Here is a 12,381-nt window from a genome sequence, read left to right as displayed (position 1 = left end):
GAACATGTCCAATCTCCTCTCTCCTCCAAGTCCAAAGAACTCCAGTCTGAGTGCAGAGTGACTATCACCTACCTGCAGTCAACTGCATCTTTCAGTAAAACACCCATGTGGCAGCTTCCCCAAGTCAGCACGCACCTGGGGAGGGCTTAGCCACCCACGCCCACTCACTTTGTTGCCCCTCCACTGCCCTCGTCGTTGTCTGAAGAGGATGATGTAGAAGAGCCAGGGAAGTAGGCAGAATCCACGTGATTGGGGCTACCGCCCTGGGCTGGGTTGATGGGTGAGGACCGCTCATACAGTGGCGTGTGCTTCCCTTCGTGAGGAATGTTGCTGTAGCTGTTCTGCTCTGTCAAATTCTTCCTGCTGCTGTCCAATGTGAGAGCCGGCTCAGCGAGGCTGTAGGGGTATGGACCCTGGCCTGGGGCACCCCCTGGGCTGGGCACCTGTGGGGCCTGAAGCAAAGGGCACAGGTCACGTGCACAGCCCCAGGATATAGAGCAGGTATTTGCTGCCTCTTCTGGCTAATCTTTAGTTCAACAAACTAGTTCTGGCATCTAGTCCAGATGTCAATTCAAGAGTTAAGGAAATTATTTTAGCATTCATTAAGAAATAAGGCACATGAAGCGCCCATGCCACCACACCACCTGGCGCAGGGAAGGCCTTACCACGGGCTTTGCTTGCAGAGAGGTCTGTGGAATGTTGAGCATCTGGGGGGGAACGCAGGGTGGCATCATCCCGGGCATTCCAAATGGGCTGGGTCTGGCTGTTTCAACAAGACGGAAAGAGATAACAAGACAACTGTGAACAGAACGCCTTTTCCCCAGGACAGCCTCGGGCCAGCCCATGGGTCTTACCCTCCTCAGATGCCGACATCACCATCAGCCCCATTTCTCAGAGATCTTTAGAATCTGATCTTCGATGTTAAGAAATAATTTTGTAATGACCACTTTTACACATTGAGGCTAGGATTTTAATCTTTGATAGTAATTCTGCTTTTGTACACTTCCCCAATGCCTCACCTATCCCTGTGCTTGCAACTCAGTCTCTCTCTGCTCACTGCTGCTCCTGATCTGAGATCTCAGCAAAACCAGGAGCCCTGGCAGGTATTAAAGGGACAAAACAAGGACAGAAAACTTTCCCTTACATTTCTATTACAAAGCAAGAGATTTTTTCTATTTAAACCACTTCACAACTAAAATTAGATTCTTAGCTAGCTAGCAAGTTTTTAAATATAAAAAGTTTGGTAGTTGTTTCCTATACTTTTGGGTTGTTTTTAAATATTAAGCAAAACCATTATTAGGTTACATATTTTAATATGCATTACAGGATCAGAAATTTGGGATTTTGTGCCCTGTTTAAACATGATTTCATACACCTGTTATGTTCACTGGCGTTTGCTATTCATTATTCTCATGCTAACTAGTAAAAGTGAAGAATTCCATTTGGGAACAGAAAGCCACACGGAGGAATGGCTAAGTGCCAGCAGCAAGATGAGGAGCTGGGCCAGATTGAAACAGGGACAGGAGGCTGGGCCTGGCACTCCCACTCCTCAATACTTTAGCTGGCCTCAACACTTCAGGTTCTACAGGGCCCTGTCGACCAACAGAAGTGACCCTAGTGCACAGATGGTGCTTCACACAAACGGCAGTTCAGGCCTGTCCCTGTGAAAAGTAGGAATGAAGGTGGCCCGATGTCAACAACACCTCAAAATAGCACAGAAGGAAACATGATGACCACAGTATGCAGACCCTCAGAGCTGCAATCCCCCGCCCCACACTCAGGTACCGGGAGCTTACGATGGGGATAGGTTGCAGGACGAGGCCTGGGGATGCTTTGATATCTAAGAGGGTGGTGTAAAGATTCAGGCTGCCAGAGAGGAAGAGAAAACAGAAAACCTGTGAGGGACACAACAGACCCAATAACCCTTGCAGCTGCACCATCTCTCCCTCATACTTTTGTTAAAAATGGAATGAAACCAAGCCTAGATCTCCCTGAACTCCAACCTCCTCAAGCAGGAGGCATGCTTCTCCAGTCCCTGAATCTGAACACTAGGCAAGAAGAACACAACCCATCACAACCACAAACTACCATCTCTCACAGCCTCTTTGGTAAAATAAATACAAAAAATGCCCCAAACCTTCCAACGGCAAACTCCCATTGCTGAGCTGAGAAGAGGCATCTTGAGCCAACACAAGTCACAGCAAAGCCTGGAGTGCACACAAGTGCAGCAAAGCCTTGGCCCCAGCCTCCTGAGAGCCAAGACGCAGTCCACGGAGGCTGGGAATGAAGCACAGGTTGCTGCTCGATTCTGCCCACCCAGATGAGGATCCAGGAACCTCACAAGCTACAATCTGTCTGAAGTTCCTATCTCTTAGAGCCTTCAGCTCTCAATTTCTGAAATGCCATAGGCTTTTGATCCCAGCTCTCATTGTGAAAAAATCTTGGCACAGCTTCCATCATTGTGGTGAATAGAGAAAACTGCAGTACAATGAACAGTGAGACTGGCATGTGTGTGCTCACAGGCAGAGTCACACACACACACAACATGCACACACACACGCACACTCACACACCCCACATGTATACACAAGCCACACATGTGGAGAGGTTCCCAATCAAACAATAAGTCCACTAGATCTGTACTTCTGATTGTGAGATAATAGTCACTAGAATTGACAAAGGCCCATTCTTGTATGATTCTGAGTCATATTCAGATTTGGACCAAAGAATATTATAAAATCCATTCAAGCTCTAATACTGTAATTTAAATCACTGTTTAAAAAAGTCTAATTTACAATCTCTTGCATCTGAACTTCCATACCTAACTTCTGAATAATAAAAATGAAAGGCTGGATTCATCAATTGTCTAGCAGCAGCACTGAAGTGAAGATAATCATCGTTTTGTTCTATTTTTGGCTATCACATGCTAAAAACTTCCTGAAAAGTACAAACTTTCCTTTAAGAAAACAAAAACTATATTTTAGCATAAAACCAAAGATTTCCAAGGAAAGAATATTTTCTAAAATCACAATGCAATCACTGACCTCAAATAAACCTTTGTGAATCCACAGAGCAAGTCACTATTCTATCCCAACTTAGTCCAATAAGTGAATTAATTTGTCTGCATTTTTCTGAAGGCTGCATGCCTTCTAAATTAGCTCTTGTTCTGCATATCCAGTGCAGCTGAGCAGAACCATGTCTGCTCTATGACAAGAGCATCTTTCTCAGAAGAGACACTGGGCTCAGAGTGGAGAGCAACACCACCAGTTTCTCATCCTCCTCCTTTCCCACACACTTACTGAAGCGGTAGGCTTTTGTTACAAAAGTATGCAAACTGAAGACAGGCAAAGACAGGAGAAAAAATGCAGAAAAAATGTTTAATTACTATACGAAAAATATTTTCACAATTTTAAAAATATCTTTTAAATACTAAGGACTTCTTTAAGAATTAAAAGAAACACACACTGCAGTCCCCTAGCTGTGCTATGCTGACTTTTTACCCTAGTACACAAGAAGTGCTTTTCAGTTACCTACTTCCTTGAATGACCCACAACACCAGTATGAAGCTGTCCAGCTTTTGTTGAAAATTAAAATAAGATAAATTTTTAAAAGGAAGGGTGTTAAACTAGAGCCTCTACTGAGAACTACAGTCAGCTATACCCCAGCCACCATTCTTAGCCCAATCTCACAAATGCTCATTTATTACTTGGCATATATTAAACAAAAGAATTAATAAAGTAGGTTTAAAAAAAATTATATAATGCAGATGAGTGCTCATGTATGACTTTCTAGTGTTACCCCAAAATTATAGCTTTGAAAATTTTGATTCGAACATTAAATAAATCAATATAACCTCTACCAACAATATTAGTTTAATGCTTGCCCAAAAAAAAAAAAAAAGGCAAAAATTTCCACCTATTTTAAACATGTTTAAATGGACATATTTACTAAACATTAATATTCTATAGAACTTAAAGCACACAGTTATAGAAAGGAAACTTTCATATAATCTGTCCCCATTATACTACAGATGAATAGTTCCCAGAAAGGCAGGGATGGGGCCTGGGGTAAAGTGAAAAGGGCAAGGGACAGCCTGGCTGTGCTGCAGGGAGAGGGGGCCCTCTGAGCGTGTCAGGCAGGCTGAGCCCCAACTAAGATCAGGCACCAGGCGCAAGGCACAAGGCCAGTGCCTAGGGAGTCAGAGGACTGAGCACCAACTCCCAGGAGCTAAGAGCTGGGGGAGACGGCGACGCTAGCCAGACCACTTGGGAAGAGCCAGAGGCCAGTATCCAGGAGAAGAGGCTTGGTGATGGAAGGCTGCAAAACCTGAGGGACGATCAGCTTGATGAAGGCTAAGTACAAGGACTGTGAAGAGTAAGATTATAAACAAAGGGAGCAAGTGCATTCCGTGAGGCATCTGAAAGAACTGGGAACAACGGAAAAAATTTAACTAGGGAAGAATATTTCAAGTCAATATAAAAAGAACTCTCTAAGAACTAGAGCAATTCAACGACGAAAAACGTGCTTTACTGATTGCTTGACTGCTTATACAAGAACATTCTACAGCAGCGAGTTGGTCTGGTACTCACACAAGCATCCCTCACTACCCAAATCTTTTCCATCCCTAAATGTGGAGAGTGAGAGAGTAAACATCAAAGGATACAGCATCATTCAAATCCACTTGGTGCCTGAGTTATCTAAATGTATATAATTCCTGGATGTAATTAATCAGAGTTTGAATTATAGGAGTTCAAACAGCAAAATTCAAGAAACCAGAAAAAGAATGTCGAATTTCATTTAGCCACCATTTCATTTCATTCATTTTATAAGTCTATGATAAAATAAGATAAATTAGCTTCTGTCCATCTGTGGACTTTAGAAAAGCACAACCTAAAAGAAAAGCCTAACAGGCCTTTCCTTCTGAAGTCACCGGTTAACTGAACTGACACTCCTCTTTTGTTACCTAATACTGAAAAGCCATCAACAGGCCTAACAGTGTGAATAAGCCTAAATGTGTCCATCTTGGAAAGATACATCCTGCAGTCTTTTAAACCAGACAATACCTGAAAAGAGGGTATTATTTTCAGTTCTTCCAAAACAGCCAAAAAAAGGCATTACTAAAAGCCACAAGATCAGACAGCCTATTTCACTTCATACCACCTTAACTTATTAAAAGCAAAGTCTGCAACAAGATCAGGAGAATCCAGTTTTCTACTTGGGAATTCTGACCTGAACGGGAAAGATAAACAGACTTTCTGTTCAACATGAATAATGCCTTGGCCCCTCTCTGGCAGCATCTACTCTGTCAAACTCCTGGGGCTTGACATCAACATAATTTGCATTAGCTTAAAAAAGATAAAAACTGAAAAAGATGGTCAAAGACACAAATCAAAAAAAGCAAGTGTGGAACAACGTGTGCAATATAACATCTAAATAAAATTCAAAACAGTACTATTTATTATTCCATATGTATAAGGTTACAAAATATAAGAACATGTTTGAGGGGGCTACACCTGACTTTCAGAAAAAGCTACCGTATTTCTTTAAAAAAAAAAAAAAGAAAGACCTGACGCAAACGTTACCATTTGCTAAGCCTGTTCAGTGGGTACACTACTGTTCATTATACTACCCCCAGTATTTTTTGTTACATTTACAGCTTTTCATAATAAGAAAAACATAGGCCATAAGTGGGTCATGGGCACCCCTGCCCGCGCCCCTAACAGCAGGCCCCAGGGCTGACTCCTGACCACGCGAAGCCATCCACCTCTATGCCAGGCCCAGCCAGGGGGTGGGGCAGAGAGGCAGTCCCAACCGCTTTTACTCTTTTCTTCCTAGAGTACCTGTGTCTACACTTTCGCCCTTTTGTTACAACAATGCAGCTGTCTCAGCAGGTTACACTAGGGACTCCTCATGGCAGCCATGCCCTGCCTTGCACTCCTGAGTCTGCATGGTCTCAGTTCAGACATTAGGGTTGGGATGGGGTTCCCCCAGGTCCCGTGGAGACCAAACACCTCTTCTCATCAGCCAGGGAGCCATACGCAGGTGGCTAACACTACTCTCAGAATGGGAGATTTCCCAATCTTTTCTTCAGATTCTGGGGTGTACGTTGTTGGGGAGATATAGCTGTATTTTCAAAACTGTTAACACAATCTATGAAGCAAAGCGACATAGTGAGGAGGGCTCTGGGACACACAATGCAGACCTGACTTTACACAACACACAAGCTTTCTCAGTCAGTAGGAGTCATGTCTTACACCATGCAAGGACATACGACCCGTGACCACAGCCCAGAACAGCTGCCCCAGGCTGAGCCCTGTGTCTCCCTCAGGGTGGCCACAAGCACCTTTCTCCGAAGAAACTCTGTTCCCCAGCAAAGGTGGGGTCAGGAGCACCTGCTCCAACCAGTCATGCCTGTTCCCTCCTTGACCTGCCTCCAAGTCTGTCACTGGGCGTGTATGAAGGAGGAACTCTGATACAGTCTGGTAGAGCGCATCCAACCCTGGGGGACTGTCAGGACACAGCCTCCCAGCACCAGCACAACGTCCCTCCCAAGCACGCCCAGAGGTTCTTTCTTCACTTGTCATTGTGTACAGTCTGTTCTTTGCTTAGGTGGAGATGAGCACCTATTTCACTATTGTCTTCCTGCTGCCTGGAGTGCCCACCTGTGGCCTAACCAGCCCTGTGACTTCCCCATGCTGCTGATGGTAGGCCCCACTTCCCAGAGGCCAGGTACGAAGAGGCTTCTGTTAGGAAAGCGTGGGCATCCCCCAGCCCCTACACTCCAGAGCTATCCCCTGCTGTGTCTCAGTGTTCATCATCCCAGTAACTATTTAAACCTCTCAATTCTCCCGCCCATCTCAGAGTCCCACCCCTTTAAGAAGTGGTGCTTACCTCCACAAGGATCATAAAATGTATATAAAAGTGAAAAGGGTCAAGAATAGCCTAGATCTCTTGCTCAAGTGGGCAGACGTGCCCAACCAGATATCAAGTATTATTACAAGGCTATAGTAATTAGGACAGTATAATACTGGCACAAGAATAATCAATAATTCAACAGAACGGAGCCCAGAAACATACCCATATGGCCAGAGTAGTTCAACTTGTGACAGAAGGGGACAGCTACTCAGTAAGCAATGCTAAGGCAACAGGTTATCAACAGGGTAAACAAGAAACTGAATTTCCTGAATGAACATAACATGAACTTAACCATGAACATAATTCAATGCTAGGTAGACTTAACAGGCAAAACCATAAATAAACCTTTTAGTAGAAAAGACAAAATATGTTTATCACTTCAGAGTGGGGAAGAATTCTTCCCTTGTGTTTTTTTTTTTTTTTCTTTAAACACTTGAAGAAATGCACATGAGTAAAGGAAACTGAATGATGAGCCACAAGTACCCACTGTCCACCTTCAAAATTAGTACTCAGTATCTGTATAAAGTATTCCTATGAATCAACACTAAAAGAAAAACAGCCTTGTAGAAACACAGGCAAATGGCATAAACAAGCATTTCACAATGGGGAAACACTACTCGCCCATAAACATAGTTAAACAATCTCAATCTTACTAGTAATCAGGGAAATGCAAACTGAAACCATTAAAAGGGATATAATTTCACAATCACTAGATGAAAAAAGAACGTGGAGCAACTAGATGGCTCCTCCACTTCTGCTGGGAAAATAAACTGGCACATCTACATCAGGCAGCAGTGTGGGCGCTGAGCAGCAGCCTACCCTGGAGTCTGCCAGAATGCTACTCCTGGGCACACCAGGTCATGTCAAGATGTTCACAAAGGCACTGTCTAATGGCAAGCAGTGGGAAACACCCAATTTTCCATCAACAGTAGAATGGAGAAATATATCAATACAATGGAATACTATGTAACAGTAAAAAATGAACTACACCAACATGAATGAAACCCAATAATGTGAATACTGAGCTAAAATATAATATATAAGGATACTTCAAAGTTTATGGAAAATGGAATTAAAAGATAATACGAATCAAACACCAAGGTCAAGGGTTTGGATTCCCATACAGGCCAGCTGCAAAAATAAATAAATAAATAAGGTAATACTAACCTTTCCGTGAACATTTTGAAGTATCTGCATATACAATTTCATTTAATGACAGATAAATGAAACCATTTAATACCCAGGGATACAAGCACAGTAAAATCATATAGAAAGGCAAGGTAATGAATAATACAAAATTTAGGGTGATGGAGGACGGGGAAATGTGACCAGGGAGACACATAGGAGGACTAAGATATTAGTAATGTTCTCCTGACAAACACATTGTAGTATGACAGTTACAAAATCATTCCAGTTTTTACAACTAAAAATCCTTCACAAGTTTTCATCATCCTAAGAATAAAGTCTAAAATCCAAGATGGTGCACGGCCACTGCACTGCAGCCTCCCAGCATCACCCGACCACTTCTCCCTGCCTCCTGTGCTCCAACCATGCTTCTCCCTTTTCTTCCATACCATGTCCTCTTACCTCAGGACCTTTGCACACACTGTCTCCTCTGTATAGAATCCACTTCCTCCCATATCAGCACCTTACTAAATTCCTACCAAACCTTCAGACCTCGCCTTCGGCATTAATCTAATTAATCAGAATCAAGCATTAATTTAATTATGTATTAATTCAACCAGGTTGGTCTTCCTTCAGCTTCCGGTCCTCATTCCTGCTGGACTCCTTGGTGTGTGTCTTCCAACTAGATTACACTAGATTACACTAGATTCCTTCCTGTACACTAGATTACAAGGGCAACTATGACAGCTGTCTTATTCACCATACCATCCAGCGCCTAGCACAGTACCTGACATGTAATGAACTAATCAATGAGCTCTTTTTTTAAAAAAATTTTTAAAATTTTTGGAGCAGTTTTAGGTTTACAGAAAACATAAGCAAAAAGTGTACACCTTACGGTTGGTATAATACATTTGTTGTAACTGATGAGCCAATAATGATACATTTTTATTAACTAAAGTCCATAGTTTACATTAAGTTCACTCCTGCTGTTGTGCATTCTATGCGTTTGGACAAACGTACAATGCCACATATCCCCCATTATAGTACCACACAGAGTAGTTTCACAACCCTAAAATTTCTCTGTGCTCTGCCTATTCACTTTCCTCCCTCCAACTTCTGATCTTTTTAATATCTCTATGGTTTTGCCTTTTCCAGAATGTCATAAAGTTGGAATCATACAGTATGTAGTCTTTTCAGGCTGGCTTCTTTCACTTAGTAGTATTTATCTAAAAGGTTCCTCCATGTCTTCACATGGCTTGATAGCTCGTTCTTTTTAGCAATAGTCTGAATGTAGCACAGTTTATTTATACATCCACTTACTGAAGGACACCTTGGCTACTTGCAAGTTTTGGAAATTATGAATAAAACTGCTACAAACATCTGTGTACAGGTTTTTGTGTGAACATAAGTCTTTAGTCCCAGGCAAATACCAATGAGCATGACTGCTGGATCATACAGTAAGAGTATGGTTAGTTTTGTTAAAAAAAAAAAAAAAGAAACGCCAAACTGCCTGCACCATTTTACATTCCTACCAGCAATGAATGAGTGTTCCTGTTGCTCCATATCTTTGACAGAACATTTAGTGTTGTTGGTGTTTTGTATTTTACCCATTTTAACAAGTATGTAGTGGGAACTTATTTACTTTTCACTGAAGAAAACCAGTAAGACATAGCAGATGCTTCCTCAGCCTCAGTGGGCCTGTTTCACTGTGCAGTTTCTTAAATATATGAGGGTACTTCAAAACGTGCATGGAAAGATTCATATTATCCTTTAATTCTATATTTCCAATAATGTTTTGAAGTACTCTTATATACTAGGACTGGCTTGTCCCCTCAGATTCTATATCCATAGATCTGAGGTGGGACTTTTGCACCTGTGTCTCCTTCTTATTTTTAAAAATTTGCCAGTGGTTTTGAAGTTACTGGTTTAACCAAGGAACTAACAACTCAACTGAGACATATCTTATTTGTGCTTGCATTTAGAATGGTGATTCTCTGGAGAGCTACAGCAGACTTTACATGCTGTGAGAGAAAGGACAAATCACAACCACCTCCAGATCTGTAGGTCCCTGCTCCATATTTAAGACACAGTGAATGTTTAAAATGTAAGTATTCGTCTCACCTGTACTTACCTTTAAAAATCTAAGAGCAGATCATTTCTGGGAGCCCATAATACAAAAACAATATGAACTGAAACACATTCTTTTTTCTTCCTTTAAAAATACCCCACATAGGGCCGAGCCCGTGGCGCATTCGGGAGAGTGCGGCACTGGGAGCGCGGCGACGCTCCCGTCGCGGGTTCGGATCCTATATAGGACTGGCTGGTGCACTCACTGGCTGAGTGCCGGTCATGAAAAAGACAAAAAATAAAATAAAATAAAATAAATATAAAAAAAAAAAAAAAATACCCCACATATATCCAGACCATGCCTCACAGCACTCTGGGGCAATGGAACAGGGGGTATGTATTTCCTTCTATAAACTGTTCACCACCCAGTAACTGTTGGGAGATCTGAGTTCTTTACTCAACATTGCAAAAGACCCACAGGCTTAGAAGGAAAGGCACGTAGAATGACAGCTATAGTTCCCAAATGCCAGGACAACTGGTGCCAGGCCAGGGAGATTTTTTTTAAACACAGACTTCTGAGGCCCAATTAAGATCCTGATGTAGCAGTTCTGAGGTAGAACCTAAAATTCCAGCTGGTTTAGAAACCTCTGCTTAGAATCAACTGAACAATTTTTCCACCAATAGTCATAATCTAAGCTTCTAGTATGATTCTCTTAAAATTTCTTCAAAACTCTAGACATATTAAAACTTCTAAAAGTATTAATAAAGACAAGTTATAACGAACAAGAAAGTTACGTCTTCACATTCGTGGTTCAAATGTCTGAAGTATTTTCCTGTAGAATAACATAATGGACGGTGGTTGGATTAAAGGACATCACCAAAGATCACTCATGACCTAGCCAGCATCTATAAAAACATTTCTACAGAAAACACATCTTGAGTTCTAACTTGGGATGCCAACAAAGCATCTCCTCAAGTCCACGTGGCTTCTTCTCGGGCTTCAACTTGGGTTCCAGTCCTCACCGCCTTCTTTTCACTGGTAGAAGAATCCCAGCAGTACGCAAGGCAAAATCAACAAGAGCTATCTCCACATTACTTGTGTTTCTTTAGAGTTACTAGAAAAAACAACAAGTGATTTTTACAAGAATCTATTTCTGCTGGTTCCAAATTGTGTGCATGTAGCTTGAAATAAAACTTGCCCCATTTTGCCTCAGCCTCTCTCCAGTCTCATCTCTAGCCATTCCAGGCCACACACCAGCCATCAATAAATTCTACACTGCCCCAAACTTCCTGCCCTGGTGTAATTCTGTGCCTGTGCTTTTGTTAGTCCCTTGGCTTACAATTTCGATTTCTGCAATAGTCAGAAGCTTCAGGAAATGCCTTATAGTACGATTTATAGGGAGTCATCACCTACGTTAACCTGCCTGAAAATATCACTCTAAATTACATCTCAAATTCTTTAACAATTATACTTCTGTACTTCATAAGCCACTGAGCAGTGAAAGTGAAAATGAAACTAAATTCTAACAGTCAACTTCATCTATAAAACATTTGACTTCAATGTTGTTCAACAAATTTAATAAAAACATGAAAGCACTTGGTAGAACAGAACATCACATATTTTTAAGACATTCAACCTTAAAACTCACTTTGCCTATTCAAAACATCTTCAAAATTGTTATTATTAGCCCAGATGTTAAGTGTTCTGTCTTTCTCCATATTTGTTTTACCATTTTTCTTCTCTTGAATAAACATGCTAGTCCTAAGTTCACTCTAATTACTGTTTAAACCACAGCTGCCTCAAAGGCTATATCATGAGGTGCAGAATATCAACAGAGACCCACAAGGATGCCAGTCCCACCTCTGAGAGCTCCTTTCAGGCTTCCTGAGTGTTCATTTCAACATTCAGTCACTCAGTGCCCTTTCAGGCCTTTCTGCCTAAGAACGACAACAGTGTCGGCCACTGAACAAGCACCTCATCAAAGCACTTTACATCTACTTTCTGTTTTAATAGTCACCTGATGACCCCATTCTATTAAACTGCAAGCCTGAGGCAGGAAGTAGTGCGGCGGATGCACAGGCTGGCATCATTGTTCATGCCCTCCAGCATCTCAACACACAATCATTAAACCCCTCCTGTGTGTGAGGTTATCAACAGACACACCTTAACTGACCTAACAGCCTACAACCAGTGTCCCTCCTTCCGAAACCTCATGCCTTCTTTTCCAAGAGCAATCGTAAAACACGTCTCACCACTTTACTCCCCTGATTTAA

The 12,381-nt window shown here is 42.0% G+C and overlaps 1 protein-coding gene across 5 annotated transcripts in view; it reads right to left on the bottom strand.

Moving 5' to 3' along the window:
* Positions 1-12,381, bottom strand: part of FAM120A (family with sequence similarity 120 member A) — a 101,769-nt gene that overhangs the window by 53,174 nt on the left and 36,214 nt on the right. For 4 of the 5 annotated variants that reach the window (XR_010023831.1, XM_063098976.1, XM_063098972.1 and 1 more), the window contains exons 6-7: positions 666-763; positions 169-452 (exon numbers count right to left, since the gene is read on the bottom strand). Coding sequence is in view for 4 of the 5 variants with exons in the window: in XM_063098976.1 (XP_062955046.1) it covers positions 169-452; positions 666-763 (382 nt within the window). In the remaining variant the exon portion in view is untranslated. The remainder of the gene's footprint in view (positions 1-168; positions 453-665; positions 764-12,381) is intronic. The other variant, XM_063098975.1, reaches the window with a different exon arrangement.

Source organism: Cynocephalus volans, chromosome 6 (assembly GCF_027409185.1).
Source record: "Cynocephalus volans isolate mCynVol1 chromosome 6, mCynVol1.pri, whole genome shotgun sequence".
In the NCBI taxonomy this organism is placed as follows: Eukaryota; Metazoa; Chordata; class Mammalia; order Dermoptera; family Cynocephalidae; genus Cynocephalus; species Cynocephalus volans.
This window is presented reverse-complemented; position numbering and strand designations above follow the sequence as displayed.